Source organism: Oryx dammah, unplaced genomic scaffold, assembly GCF_014754425.2.
Source record: "Oryx dammah isolate SB20612 unplaced genomic scaffold, SCBI_Odam_1.1 HiC_scaffold_26, whole genome shotgun sequence".
Lineage (NCBI taxonomy): Eukaryota > Metazoa > Chordata > Mammalia > Artiodactyla > Bovidae > Oryx > Oryx dammah.
In genome coordinates this window covers 17,892,222-17,907,154 of record NW_024070210.1, presented here as the reverse complement: position 1 = coordinate 17,907,154, position 14,933 = coordinate 17,892,222, and the positions used below count along the sequence as shown (strand labels likewise).

General features: G+C 43.9%; 1 protein-coding gene across 1 annotated transcript; it reads left to right on the top strand.

The window, feature by feature from the left end:
* Positions 1 to 4,128: 4,128 nt before the first annotated feature.
* ACOT6 (acyl-CoA thioesterase 6) lies at positions 4,129 to 12,676 on the top strand. The gene is made up of 3 exons (XM_040227592.1): positions 4,129 to 4,735; positions 6,786 to 6,988; positions 12,001 to 12,676. The coding sequence occupies exons 1-3, from the start codon at positions 4,279 to 4,281 to the stop codon at positions 12,604 to 12,606; spliced, it is 1,266 nt and encodes a 421-aa protein (XP_040083526.1). The 5' UTR covers positions 4,129 to 4,278; the 3' UTR covers positions 12,607 to 12,676.
* The last annotated feature ends 2,257 nt before the right edge of the window (positions 12,677 to 14,933 follow it).

Sequence of the window (14,933 nt, the reverse complement as noted above, 5' to 3'; positions counted from 1 at the left end):
GATCCAACCAGTCCACTCTGAAGGAGATCAACCCTGGGATTTCTTTGGGAGGAATGATGCTGAAGCTGAAACTCCAGTACTTTGGCCACCTCATGTGAAGAGTTGACTCATTGGAAAAGACTCTGATGCTGGGAATGACTGGGGGCAGGAGGAGAAGGGGACGACAGAGGATAAGATGGCTGGATGGCATCACGGACTTGATGGACATGAGTTTGGGCAAACTCCGGGAGTTGGTGATGGACAGGGAGGCCTGGCGTGCTGCGATTCATGGGGTCGCAAAGAGTCGGACACGACTGAGCGACTGAACTGAACTGAACTGAAACTAATGGATGAATTGTTGTTTGTTTGTTACTGAGTTGCTAAATTCTGTCTGAGTCTGTTGCAACCCCATGGACTGTAGCTCTCCAGGCTCCTCTGCTGATAGGTTTCCCAGGCAAGAAAACTGGAGTGGGATTACTCCCTTCTCCAGAAGATCTTTCCAACCCAGGGATCGAACCCATATCTCCTGCATTGCAGGCAGATTCTTTACCACTGAGCCATCTGGGAAGCCAATGGATGAACAGTGATGCCATTTACTGAAACAGAGAACCCTGAGGAAAGAACAGTCTGGAGAAAAAAGCCAAGATTTCTATTTCTGTCATGTTATGTTTTCCTATTGGACATCCAAGTGAAGATGCCAAATACGAAATTAGACCAACAAGTCTGAATCTCAGAGTAGGCATGAGAGCTGGAAATATAAATGTGAGAATCGACAATCAGGAAACTAGAAGATGAGTGATAACAAAAAACTGGGACGTAAGAGGACAAATGTTGACTTTACATTAAAATCCATGATGAATTTTGACTTAACAGACTACATTAAATACTGATATATTAAAATGTGTGGACTGTTTTTTTCCATGTGAGGTATCTGAATTAATTTTCCCACTGTAAACAACTAATGCTCCTGGATAGAATAACTTCTAAAAGCATTTGTCCTCCTCATAAGAAAGAAAAAGTCTCAGATCAGCTACTGAATAGGATGGTAAGATAAGCAGAGCAATGCAACCAGCTTCGTTCCTGAGAGCATCTGCTGAATCTCCATAACCCAGAGACACTGAGCCCAATTATCTGACACTAGCTGTGACTGTTTTGAAATAAGAGGAAGAAGAATGCAAGATTTTCATTACTTTGAGCCTTAACACCTACCCTAGACCGGGAGCCCAGGGAGTCTATATAACCTCTCGCAGTTTCCTTGGGTTAGGAAGGGCCAGGGTCACAGTTCTTAAAGTGTTAGACTGTTGTGTTTTCCACCTTTGCCTTGCAAAGGAATAAAGTCATCTCTTCCCTCCAGGGCTTCCCTAATAGCTTAGTTGGTAAAGAATCTGCCTGCAGTGCAGGAGACCCCAGTTCAATTCCTGGGTCAGGAACATCTGTTGGAGAAGGAATAGGCTACCCACTCCAGCCAGAATTCTTGGGCTTCCCTTGTGGCTTAGCTGGTAAAGAGTCTGCCCACAATGCAGGAGACCTGGGTTCAATCCATGGGTTGGAAAGATCTACTGAAGAAGTGAAAGGCCACCCACTCCAGTTCGGAAGAGCCACTGGAGAAGGGAAAGGTTACAGACTCCAGTATTCTGTCCTGGACTGTATATAGTCCATGGGGTCCCAAAGAGTTAGACACAACTAAGCAACTTTCACTTTCACTTCTCTTTCCTCCAAATCTCTGTCTCTATATGTGTTTGGTATGGGTGCACAAGGCACCAAGATTTTTGGCACCAAATTGAAGAACAAAACTCCCACTGAAGAGCTACTACAGTATCAGGGCAGCATCAAGCCTGTGTTTGCCTATTTCAGTTCAGTTCAGTCACTCAGTTGTGTCCGACTCTTTGAGACCCCATGAACTGCAGCATGCCAGGCCTCCCTGTCCATCACCAACTGCCAGAGTCTACCCAAACCTATGTCCATTGAGCCAGTGATGCCATACAACCATTCATCCTATTTAAATAAATAAGTTAAATAGTCATCCCCTATTTAACCATCACAATAAATCCTTTACAGATAAAGAAACTGGATTCAGAGGCTTAATTAAGTACTTTGCTAAGGATCACTATTAAGGAGTAAGTCAGACTGGAATCCAGGAAGGTTGCACTCCATAAACACCTACCTGCTCTGGAAGCCGCTATGGGTTCTTGGTGACAGGACTGAGGGACAAGGGTAGGATTAGGGATATGTTTCCAACAGATCCCCTGAATTACAATCACCTGGGATGCTTTTTAATATTAAATGCTTCTTGGAACTGCCAGTATCTTTCCCAGTCCCTTAGCTCTCGGCAGTCTTTATTCCTCTATTTTGACACTCACCACCCTGGACTGCTTCAAGAAAATTAGAGATACCGAGGGAACATTTTATGCAAAGATGGGCTCAATAAAGGACAGGAATGGTAGGGACCTAACAGAAGCAGAAGATATTAAGAAGAGGTGGCAAGAATACACAGAAGAACTACACAAAAGAGTCTTCACAACCCAGATAATCACGATGGTGTGATCAGTCACCTAGGGCCAGACATCCTGGAATGTGAAGTCAAGTGGGCTTTAGGAAGCATCACTACAAACAAAGCTAGTGGAGGTGATGGAATTCCAGTTGAGCTATTTCAAATCCTAAAAGATGATGCTGTGAAAGTGCTGCACTCAATATATCAGCAAATATGGAAAACTCAGCAGTGGCCACAGGACTGGAAAAGGTCAGTTTTCATTCCAATCCCAAAGAAAGGCAATGCGAAAGAATGCTCAAACTACTGCACGACTGCACTCATCTCACACACTAGTAAAGTAATGCTCAAAATTCTCCAAGCCAGGCTTCAACAATATGTGAACCGTGAACTTCCTGATGTTCAAGCTGGTTTTAGAAAAGGCAGAGGAACCAGAGATCAAATTGCCAACATCCGCTGGGTCAACGAAAAAGCAAGAGTTCCAAAAAAACATCTATTTCTGCTTTATTGACTATGCCAAAGCCTTTGACTGTGTGGATCACAATGAACTGTGGAAAATTCTTCAAGAGATGAGAATACCAGACCACCTGACCTGCCTCTTAAGAAACCTGTATGCAGTTTAGGAAGCAACAGCTGGAACTGGACATGGAGCAACAGACTGGTTCCAAATAGGAAAAGGAGTATGTCAAGGCTGTATATTGTCACCCTGCTTATTTAACTTATATGGAGAGTACCTCATGAGAAATGCTGGGCTGACAGAAGCACAAGCTGGAATCAAGATTGCCAGGAGAAATATCAATAACCTCAGATATGCAGATGATACCACCCTTATGGCAGAAAGTGAAGAACTAAAGAGCCTCTTGATGAAAGTGAAAGAGGAGAGTGAAAAATTGGCTTAAAGCTCAACACTCAGAAAACTAAGATCATGGCATCTGGTCCCATCACTTCAGGCAAATGGATGGGGAAACAGTGGAAACAATGGCAGACTTTACTTTTCTGGAAAAATCACTGCAGATGGTGATTGCAGCCATAAAATTAAAAGACGCTTACTCCTTGGAAGAAAAGTTATGACCAACCTAGACAGCATATTCAAAAGCAGAGACATTACTTTGCCAACAAAGGTCTGTCTAGTCAAAGCTATGGTTTTTCCAGTGGTCATGTATGGATGTGAGAGTTGGACTGTGAAGAAAGCTGAACACTGAAGAATTGATGCTTTTGAACTGTGGTGTTGGAGAAGGCTCTTGAGAGTCCCCTGGACTGCAAGGAGATCCAACCAGTCCATCCTAAAGGAGATCAGTCCTGGGTGATCATTGGAAGGACTGATGTTGAAGCTGAAACTCCACCTGATGCAAAGAACTGACTCATTCGGAAAGACCCTGATGCTGGGAAAGATTGAGGGCGGGAGGACAAGGGGACGACAGAGGATGAGATGGTTGGATGGTATCACCGACTCAATGGACATGGGTTTGGGTGGATTCCGGGAGTTGGTGATGGACACGGAGGCCTGGCGTGCGGCGGTTCACGGGGTCACAAAGAGTCGGACACGACTCAGCAACTGAACAGAACTGAACTCTGGACTGCAGGATTAATAATTAACGGTAACTTTTGCTTTAGCAGACCTTTCTTCCACTCAAGCAATAGCGGACTGCACATACTCCAGGAGACCTCACAAAGCAGTTTAGCGAGTGTCCCTACGACCACCAACGGGAGTAGCTCTAAGGTTCCAATTGCGACAGCCTTTTAGGGAGGTGGAGAGACGTCAAGCCCTGCCCTTGACTCCGACTGGCCACGCCTTTTCCGTCGGGATCTGGATGGCGGTGACAGTGACTCTGGAGCCGGCCGGCCGCTGCCGCTGGGACGAGCCCGTGCGCATCGCCGTGCGCGGCCTGGCGCCGGGGCAGCCGGTCACGCTGCGCGCGTCCCTGCGCGACGAGAAGGGCGCGCTCTTCAGGGCCCACGCGCGCTACTGCGCCGACGCCGCCGGCCTGCTGGACCTGGAGCGCGCGCCCGCGCTGGGCGGCAGCTTCGCGGGGCTCGAGCCCATGGGGCTCTTCTGGGCTCTGGAGCCTGAGGAGCCCTTAATTCGTCTGGTGAAGCGGGACGTGCAGACGCCCTTCGCCGTAGAGCTGGAGGTGCTCGACGGTCACGAGCCCGAGGCCCAGCGGCTCCTGGGCCGGGCGGTGCACGAGCGCGACTTCCTGGCGCCCGGGGTGCGGCGCGAGCCGGTGCGCGCGGGCCGGGTGCGCGGCACGCTCTTCCTGCCGCCAGGTGAGCCGCCCCCTTCCCAGGCTGTTGTGGAAAGCTGGGTGTAGTCCCGAGACCCTGGGCGGCCCCTTGTCTGCCTACGGAACCCTGCGATTGTGGAACTTCTCCAGACTCGCCCCCAAGCTCCAGAGTCTACCATGAATTCTGGGTGACAGTTTCTGCTGTAAATTTCAGTGCAGTGCCTGGAGGTACTGCCTTTCCCTTGAAAGTGAAGTTGCTCAGTCGTGTTCGACTCTTTGAGACCCCATGGACTGTAGCATACCAGGTTCCTCTGTCCATGAGATTTTCCAGGCAAGAATACTGGAGTGGGTTTGCCATTTCCTTCTCCCTTAGCTGTATGCTAAAAGTTCATTCAGCCGACTCAAAAAGGACATTTATGCTGCTTACGTGCCAGCCATGCAGCTGTATCTCAGATATTAATACTAATACTAGGCAATGACTTCTGCTGACGTGCAAGAATGATTTTTGCCTTTCTTCACATCAAACTTACAGAAAAACAAACAAACTGCTTGCAGGTCCCCTCCTCCTGTCATAAACCGTCTGTCAGTGGTTCTCAACCTGGATGATTTTCCCTTCTCCAAGGGTATTTGGCAATATCTGGAGACATTTTTGCTTATCACAACTCGGGGAGGGGGTGCTATTGGCACCTAGTGGGTAGAGGCCAGAGATAGTGCGAAACACCCACAATGCACAGGACAGCCCCACAACAAAGAATTATCTGGCTCAAAGTTATCTATAGTGCTAAGGTTAGAAACCCTAGTCTAAGTGAAAACAAGATGCTTGCTAGGTAAAAGTGGTCTGCAAACCGGACAGCTGACCCACCCCTTCCAACCAAATTCCTGACTGAAACCCCTACTATATACAAATGCTGGAGCTGCCACTGTTCACAGAATCCCTAAACTGAATCCTGTGATTATTCTCCAAAACAAGAAGCCCTACTTTATTCTTACAGTTCTTTAGCAATTTACAACCTTAACTGGTCTCTGCCCACTCAACTATGAACTCCTGGGGCTGGAATTGTGACTTACATATCTCCATATCTCTATATTCCTAGAGGCTTACACAGGGATATAATAGAAGCTCAATAAATCATGCTGACTGATTCAATAAGAATCTCCTAAAGACTTTAAGTTTTTAAACAATTTTTTCACTGCCCAACCATGAGGTTTCAATTAAGTCAACTGTTAACTATTTTAGTACTACTGTGGCCCACTTAAAATTTATTGTGTTCTGACTCAAAGATGTTATGTAAACAATGTAGAAAAGTTCAATCATTTAACAAATATATATTAAATCAAGGATTATGCTACTTACAGTAACTACCAAAGTCAGACGTGGGCCTCACTGTACTTCCCACCTAATAGAGTATATAGGCAACTACAGCTGGACTGATGAATGGTAAGTGCTATGATATGGGAATTGTAGGTCCAGGGTGCTGGTAGGAACAAATAAAAAGCTACCTAATTTAACTCAGCCTGAGGGGGCTGGTGGGGGAGGTTGGGAAAGCTACCAGGAATGGAGATCTAAACTTAAATTTGAAGACTGATGAATCAACCAGGTCTAAAAAGGTGGCGAGTGGAGAATAGTGTATACCATTTTCAGGGGCCAATGAGAACAGGGCAAATTTAGGGATGGCATTCTTTAAGGCTGGAGCAGAGAGCATAAGGAGTTAGGGAGTATATTCTAATAATCCCTTGTATATGTAGAGTGTTTTACAGCTATCAAAGCATTCTCAGGTGTTTTTTTTTTTTTTAAGGAAAATTTGGTAGAAATGTATATTTCATGCTGTTATTTCTAACTTGGTTATATTATCATTATTGTTTTTTGCAAATATGTGAAAATTTCTGGAGAAAATAAGGCATTTTGTTCCCCCCTTCTCCCCAAAGTTTATTTAGAAAAAAAAAAAAAGTAAAAAGAGTCCTCCTCCACCTTAACACCCCCACTTCATGCCCAACCTTCCTTGCTTTAAAAACTCCTTTTTGCTGACCAAATTCTGAAACTCAAGGATGTCTCCATAGTGCCTAAAACCCTTATGATTTGTGGTGCTCTCCAGGCAGCAAACCCTTCCCTGGAATCCTCGACCTGTTTGGAAGTAGTGGTGGCCTTTGTGAATACAGGGCCAGCCTTCTGGCCGGACATGGTTTTGCTGTGCTTGCCCTGGCTTATTTCAGATTCGAAGACCTTCCTAAACATCTGAATGATGTGTGCCTGGAGTATTTTGAAGAAGCCGTGGACTTCATGCTACAGCATCCAAAGGTGGGTTCTGGTGCTTGCCTGAATGCGGAGCAGAGCGGGTGAAGCCAACACAGGGCTGGATCCAAAAGCTCTACCAGGACACCCAGGGCTGGAAATATGGCATGAGACACAAAGGCTTATTCAAAAGTTGTTAGGATTACTGTTTTCATTTCTACCTATTTCTCTTCAATCCCCTGTGACTCAACTGTTTAGTTCCCTTTAGTTCTTGATCAGAATTCAAAGAGTTGGACTTAAAAGTCACTAACCTTAAATTCTGGTTCTGGGTCTACTACCAAGTGGCCTTATAATCCTGAATAAAGGAGGTGCCCTCTCTGGGATTCAATTTTTCTCATTTATAAGATATTATAATGTAGGTTCTTCCCTGGTGGTCCAGTGGTGGTCCACTTGCACTTACACTGCGGGGGACAGAGGTGTGATCTCTGGTCAGGGAACTAAGATCCTGCATGCATGCCCCCCCAAAAAAATTAATGCAAATGTGTAGAGGAGAAAAGTTTGCCTATAAAGAGATTTTTGAAGGAATCAGTGACATTTGAATAAAGGCATTTGTATTTGATGATGTGAAGGAATCATTAATTTTGTTAAGTATATTAACTGGGTTATGGTTTTGTAGATAAAGTACTTATCTGAGACTGAAAAAGTTAATTAAAATATTTTGGAATTATTATAAATGGAATGGAATACATACTCTTTGCTACTATCTAGACTTAAAGAAACCCACACATTCTAATGTTAAGGAGTAAGATGAACTGCAAGGTCTAATTCTGTTAGAATTCAGGGACTGGTCTCAACAAAGCTGCTAAACCTAGATGATCTTGAACTGATGATTTACTTATGGGTTAAAAGGCCCCAGGAACAAAAAGAGACTAATATATACTATCAGGCTGGGAGCCTTTTGTTTCAGATGACCACTCTCTGGCCTTCCTTTGGCTGCATTCCTGCCCACAGGGTGTGGAGTTTGAGGGACCAAGGGAATATGTCTACCTGGAAACCATGTGCCCCTCCCACTATGCCCTTTAGACCTGGAACCCCAGAATTATCTGCCAACCAGCTCTGATCTTGCTTCCAGGCCCTATGCCACTTCTCTGGGTCCATTAATGGGAATATCAGTTCAGTTCAGTCGCTCAGTCATGTCTGACTCTTTGCAACCCCATGAATTGCAGCACACCAGGCCTCCCTGTCCATCACCAACTCCCGGAGTTCACTCAGACTCACGTCCATTGAGTCAGTGATGCCATCCAGCCATCTCATCCTCTGTCGTCCCATTCTCCTCCTGCCCTCAATCCCTCCCTGCCAGGGTCCAGCCCCGGTGGATCCAGGGTAATTCAAAGCGGGGACAGAGTCAGTGTCTAGAGGAAAATTGTTTAATTAAAGATATGGAGAGAGATTAGAAAAGAATCGTGTAGTAGGAAAATTAGTGGCGAAAAGAGGCTGAATAACTTGGTTTACGCGGAGAACAAATAAAACTCCTAGACAAGGGGTTTGCACCATCTATGTAGGCCACTGGCGCCCGCTTGAATAGTGGAGGGTGCCCCGCCTTGGGCTCCCTCTCAAGTGGGTCTTAGAAGCCAGGGCAAATAAGTAGACATGGCGAGCCTCCGCGCTCCAGATGGGAATTCAGCCAGAAAAGAAGAGAACGAGAAAAGACCACATGGGGGAAACCAGTCTTTCCAGGAACTGGTCCGTTTCTTTATTTTCCAGGTCTGCTTTTATACTTTTTGTTATACATAGATATAAATGGAAAATCCAAAGTCATGTGGGGTCACTAGTCCTGACCCTTACTGAAACCACGCTTTCTTTTTGCATTCCTTCCAATATACAGAGTTCTCAGGTGATTTACATCATCTTCTGGCCAAGAGGCCTGCTAACATTTTATGACCCTTTCTGATGATGATTAGTCAACCAGAAAACTTATTTTCTCCAAAGGTGATTTTTCTTAAATCAGGCACCACCCTCTGAAGGCACCAGATAAAGTTGCATTCCTACAGGGCAAAGGTGCAGTGGGCTATAATCAAGAAAAGAATTTACTTAGCCTAAGGTCTAACGTGATTAATATCAAAGGTTAATACTTATTCCTCCTATATGCTAGTTATGTTCATCAGTGTGTATAAGGGGCAAGGGATATGGAGGCTTAGCAGCAAATATTGGCTCAACAATGAAAACCTCCACCTGTATAATTTCTAACTAACTCACTAATACTATACTAATAGTTTTCTAACTTCTCAAAAGAATCTGACTTTACAAAGTTTAAAGCATCTCGTGCCTCTCACAATTGAGAGGCTGTGAATAATCACATGTGGCCAGACAAACCTGTCAGGCAGGCTAGAGAGCCATCAGAGGAACTTGTGGACTGAAACACTCTTGTCATGCCCAGGAGATTTATTAACTGGAGTTCTAAGTTAACTCCTTTGCAGAGAGAGGTAGTGGGGAAAGCCCCCCGTAATGTCAGCAGTGTAGGTGAAAGCATAATGTAGTAAGGTAGGCAGACTCTGGTTTTGGGGGTAGATGCTCGAGAATGTCCAGGGGGACCCCTGAGGTTTCATCCCCCCTTTGTGTATGTCAAGCTTCCTTCCTCATGAACTTCTGCTACGGGCTGGATTCCTCACGCTGGCTCCCGGCACTTCCCAGCATCAAAGTCTTTTCCAATGAGTCAACTCTTCGCATGAGGTGGCCAAAGTACTGGAGTTTCAGCTTTAGCATCATTCCTTCCAAAGAAATCCCAGGGCTGATCTTCAGAATGGACTGGTTGGATCTCCTTGCAGTCCAAGGGACTCTCAATAGTCTTCTCCAACACCACAGTTCAAAAGCATCAATTCTTCAGCGCTCAGCCTTCTTCATAGTCCAACTCTCACATCCATACATGACTACTGGAAAAACCATAGCCTTGACTAGATGGACCTTAGTTGGCAAAGTAATGTCTCTGCTTTTGAATATGCTATCTAGGTTGGTCATAATTTTTCTTCCAAGGAGTAAGAGTCTTTTAATTTAATGGCTGCAATCACCATCTGCAGTGATTTTGGAGCCCCCCAAAATAAAGTCTGACACTGTTTCTACTGTTTCCCCATCTATTTCCCATGAAGTGATGGGACCGGATGCCATGATTTTCGTTTTCTGAATGTTGAGCTTTAAGCCAACTTTTTCACTCTCCTCTTTCACTTTCCTCAAGAGGCTTTTTAGTTCCTCTTCACTTTCTGCCATAAGGGTGGTGTCATCTGCATATCTGAGGTTATTGATATTTCTCCCAGCAATCTTGATTCCAGCTTGTGTTTCTTCCAGTCCAGCGTTTTTCATGATGTACTCTGCATATAAGTGAAATAAGCAGGGTGACAATATACAGCCTTGACGTGCTCCTTTTCCTATTTGGAACCAGTCTGTTGTTCCATGTCCAGTTCTAACTGTTGCTTCCTGACCTGCATACAGATTTCTCAAGAGGCAGGTCAGGTGGTCTGGTATTCCCATTTCTCTCAGAATTTTCCATAGTTTATGGTGATCCACACAGTCAAAGGCTTTGGCATAGTCAATAAAGCAGAAATAGATGTTTTTCTGGAACTCTCTTGCTTTTTCCATGATCCAGCGGATGTTGGCAACTTGATCTCTGGCTCCTCTGACTTTTCTAAAACCAGCTTGAACATCAGGAAGTTCACGGTTCACGTATTGTTGAAGCTTGGCTTGGAGAATTTTGAGCATTACTTTACTAGCGTGTGAGATGAGTGCAATTGTGTGGTAGTTTGAGCATTCTTTGGCATTGCCTTTTTTGGGGATTAGAATGAAAACTGACCTTTTCCAGTCCTGTGGCCACTGCTGAGTTTTCCAAATTTGCTGGCATATTGAGTGCAGCACTTTTACAGCATCATCTTTTAGGATTTGAAATAGCTCAACTGGAATTCCATCACCTCCACTAGCTTTGTTCGTAGTGATGCTTTCTAAGGCCCACTTGACTTCCCATTCCAGGATGTCTGGCTCTAGATGAGTGATCACACCATCGTGATTATCTGGGTCATGAAGATCTTTTTTGTTCAGTTCTTCTGTGTATTCTTGCCACCTCTTCTTAATATCTTCTGCTTCTGTTAGGTCCATACCATTTCTGTCCTTTATCGAGCCCATCTTTGCATGAAACGTTCCCTTGGTATCTCTAATTTTCTTGAAGAGATCTCTAGTCTTTCCCATTCTGTTGTTTTCTTTGCATTGATCGCTGAAGAAGGCTTTCTTATCTCTCCTTGCTATTCTTTGGAACTCTGCATTCAGATGCTTATATCTTTTCTTTTCTCCTTTGCTTTTCGTTTCTCTTCTTTTCACAGCTATTTGTAAGGCCTCCCCAGACAGTCATTTTGCTTTTTTGCATTTCTTTTCCATGAGGATGGTCTTGATCCCTGTCTCCTGTACAATGTCACGAACCTCATTCCAAAGTTCATCAGGCACTCTATCAGATCTAGGCCCTTAAATCTATTTCTCACGTCCACTGTATAATCATAATGGGAATATACCTAGGCCTTAAACATATAGGCTGGGGTGTTCACGTGTAAGGGGGCTCTTAAGGTACATGATGGAGCCAGAGATGGGAAGAGAAGAAGAGTTGGCTAAAAATCAGAGACTGGGGTAGGGGCTGGTGCTCCCCCCATGCCATGTTCCAGTACAGAACTCCAAGGAGTTCCAAGATATAAAATTTGAACCTCAGCTTATAAGTTGTTATGGAGGTGTATTTATCAAGGTTACAGGAAAAATATATTTTATTTAACTTTTAAATATTTGTAACTTTTTAAAGTATTTAGGTATAGGGTATATTGGCCTCTGTGTGTACTTTTGACCCAGTTGCCATAAATGGAGGCCATTAGTGGAAGCCCTGTGTACTAGGAAATTAATTGATTTGCTCATTAGAAAATATATTTGAACTTTGTGGGCTGTTGTATAAGGACGGAAAGCAAATGACATTTTAGAAAGCTGCCTAGAGAATGTAAAATTACAGTTAAATTCTCCATTTATGAATTCTAAACTTGTTCTCATTCTCTTTTCATCAGGTGAAAGGCCCTGGTGTTGGGCTTCTTGGCTATTCCAAAGGAGGTGACCTGTGTCTCTCAATGGCCTCTTTCTTGAAGGGCATAACAGCCACTGTAGTTATTAATGCCTGCATGGCCAACACAATAGCTCCTCTGCGTTACAAAGATATGATTATTCCTGAGCTCAGCTATGACCTGGAAAAATATACAATCACTGAGTCAGGCTTTTTAAATTTTGTGGATATTTGGGGCAACCCACTGGAGAAAACCAACCACCGAAGTCTTATTCCATTGGAAAAGGCCCAGGGGCCCTTTCTGTTTATTGTTGGCATGGATGATCATAACTGGAAGAGTGAAGTCTATGCTCGTATAGCCTCTGAACGGTTACAAGCCCATGGGAAAGACAGACCCCAGATAATCTACTATCCAGGAACTGGCCATTGTATTGACCCACCTTATTTTCCTTTTTGTAGAGCCTCTGTGCATGCAATTTTGGGCCAACCAATATTCCTTGGAGGTGAGCCAAAGGCTCACTCAAATGCACAAGCCGATGCCTGGCAGCAAATTCAAACTTTCTTCCATAAACATCTCAATGATAAAAAATCTGTCAGGCCCAGCAAATTGTAACACTGTAATCATAGACCATATATTAATAAAAATCCTGGACTTCCCTGGTAGTCCAGTGGTTAAGACTCTGCAGGGCACATGGTTTCAATCTCTGGTCCAGGAAGTTTCCACATGCTACATACAGTACAACTAAGCCTACGTGCCACAACTCCTGAAGCCCAAACACTCTAGGGCCCATGCTCTGCAACAAGAGAAAGTACCACAAATGAGAAGCCTGTGCACCCCAACTAGACAGTAGCCCCACAACTAGAGAAAGCCTGTGTGTGGCAATGAAGACCTCGCACAGTCAAAAATAAGAATATAAATTTAAAATAAATAAAACCAATGGTATTAAAAAAAAAATCCTATCCATACAACATGTGTTGGGTTTTCTAGAGCACCTAGCAAACATTTTGTAACAAAGCAACCATCTCTGACTCCTTGTCAGGTCCTATCAGCCCTAGCAACCCAACTTTCTTCATTGGTGGGTCCATCCCTTTCTCCCCTGAACTTTTCCCAGTGTATATAGGCTAAACCCTGATCTTATCTGTAGGACCAATCTTAAGCAGGAAAAATATAAGAAGTGCCTGCCCAAGTCTCAACTGCTGGCCTAGATTTGACCTTGAGTTCTGCTTCTGAAGTCAGCTTTTGTTCTACTGAGAGTCCCATACACTCTTTGGGCCCTAACTGACCATATCCGGCTCCCTGGTGATTCAGACAGTAAAGAGTCTGCCTGCAATGTGAGAGACCCAGGTTCGATCCCTGAGTCAGATATAGCCCCTGGAGAAGGAAAGGGCAACCCACTCCAGTATTCTTGCCTGGAAAATCCATGGACAGAGGAGCCTAGTGGGCTACAGTGCATGGGGTCACAAAGAGTTGGACACAACCGAGCGACAACACTTTTTGACCATATCTGAAGCTTGGGAACCTGCCCACTGAAGTCCTTTAAGGAATGGACTCTGCTTCATTCTTGTCTCTGAACCACACTCTGAGGTTTGGGAGCATTGACATACTTAATATCTTAAGCTTTGCTTTTATTTTATGAATGCAGAGCTTTGCTTTTATGACCGAGAACCCAGACTTCAATCTCTTCCTTACTGAGAAAGTATCCTTTACAAGTTTTGAATTTAAAATTCAAAGGGTACTTCACAAAATAAAATTGGATCCTTTATCAAAAAAGCATTTGTTGTAAGTGAAACAGTTTACTGATATATACTGTTGATATATTAATACTTACTCTTTATTGTCTGAATTTTCAATCTTGGAACTTGGCTACCTAGAGGAATGCCTTGACACCAGCAGATTTGGGGGACTTAATCTTTGGATGTCAGATTATACCCGACAAATCAGATTTCCTCTCTGCACCATCTGTTCTTATTAACTTCCTACTAGGAAGGACTGGGATCAGTTTCTCTCAATCCATTGCCTTGTATTGGGCACTATCTAGAGTTATAAGATCAAAGCAAAGGGTCTTCTGTGAGTGCAAGAATATTTTTCTGACACACATCACTTGGTTTGCTGAGCACACACTAAGTCTTTCACCAATTTGAGTCTATTCAAGCAAATGCCCATTAGACCTTAACTAATGAAAAGAAGCCCAGCATGCTGCAGTTCATGGAGTCACAAAGAGTCAGACACGACTTAGCAACTGAACAACAACAATGAAAAGAAGGGTTTCTTAGAAGTTACCTCGTTTTGACTGGTTGTTTAAAAATGTGTTGAGTGTATTTATTTATTGTGTAGTATAATTTTCTGTAATTTGAATTGTTGAAGCCTCTGCTTTAACTCACTCCTGGGTGGTTCTACTACCCTAGAGATGCCTTTGGGATGGGACATCATAGAAAGAAGTTATAAAGAAAGTGGGTGGGAGGGTAAGGGCCAAGGTAACACCAGAAGCTAAATATGAGGATGATGACTTAACATCTCTGCATACTGAAGAATTAGGTGTAGGGACAGCCCTCCACCTCCATTTATTTCTTACTGATAAAGTAGCCTTGAAATGTCCTACACTGACTAAAGATATTTGGTGACTTTCCCCTCAAAGTTGATTTATGTGACCAGTTAGCTTTAAGAATATGAAAAGGCAAAAAGATATGATGTTGAAAGACAAACCCCCCAGGTTGGTAGGTGTCCAGTATGCTACTAGAGAAGAGTGGAGAAATAACTCTAGAAGTCATGAAAAGATTAAGCCAAAGCAGAAACCATGCCCAGTTGTGGATGTGACTGGTGGTGAAAAGTAAAGTCCGATGCTGTAAAGAACAATACTGCTTAGGAACCTGGAATGTTAGGTCCATGAATCAAGGTAAATTGGAAGTGGTCAAACAGAAGATGGCAAGAGTGAACATTGG

Bases quoted from the DNA above. Each gene is read 5' to 3' on its own strand.
- ACOT6 (XM_040227592.1), top strand. From the start codon at position 4,279: ATGGCGGTGACAGTGACTCTGGAGCCGGCCGGCCGCTGCCGCTGGGAC. The intron at 4,736-6,785 runs GTGAGCCGCCCC...GGTGCTCTCCAG, and splicing joins CACGCTCTTCCTGCCGCCAG to GCAGCAAACCCTTCCCTGGA. The intron at 6,989-12,000 runs GTGGGTTCTGGT...TCTTTTCATCAG, and splicing joins TCATGCTACAGCATCCAAAG to GTGAAAGGCCCTGGTGTTGG.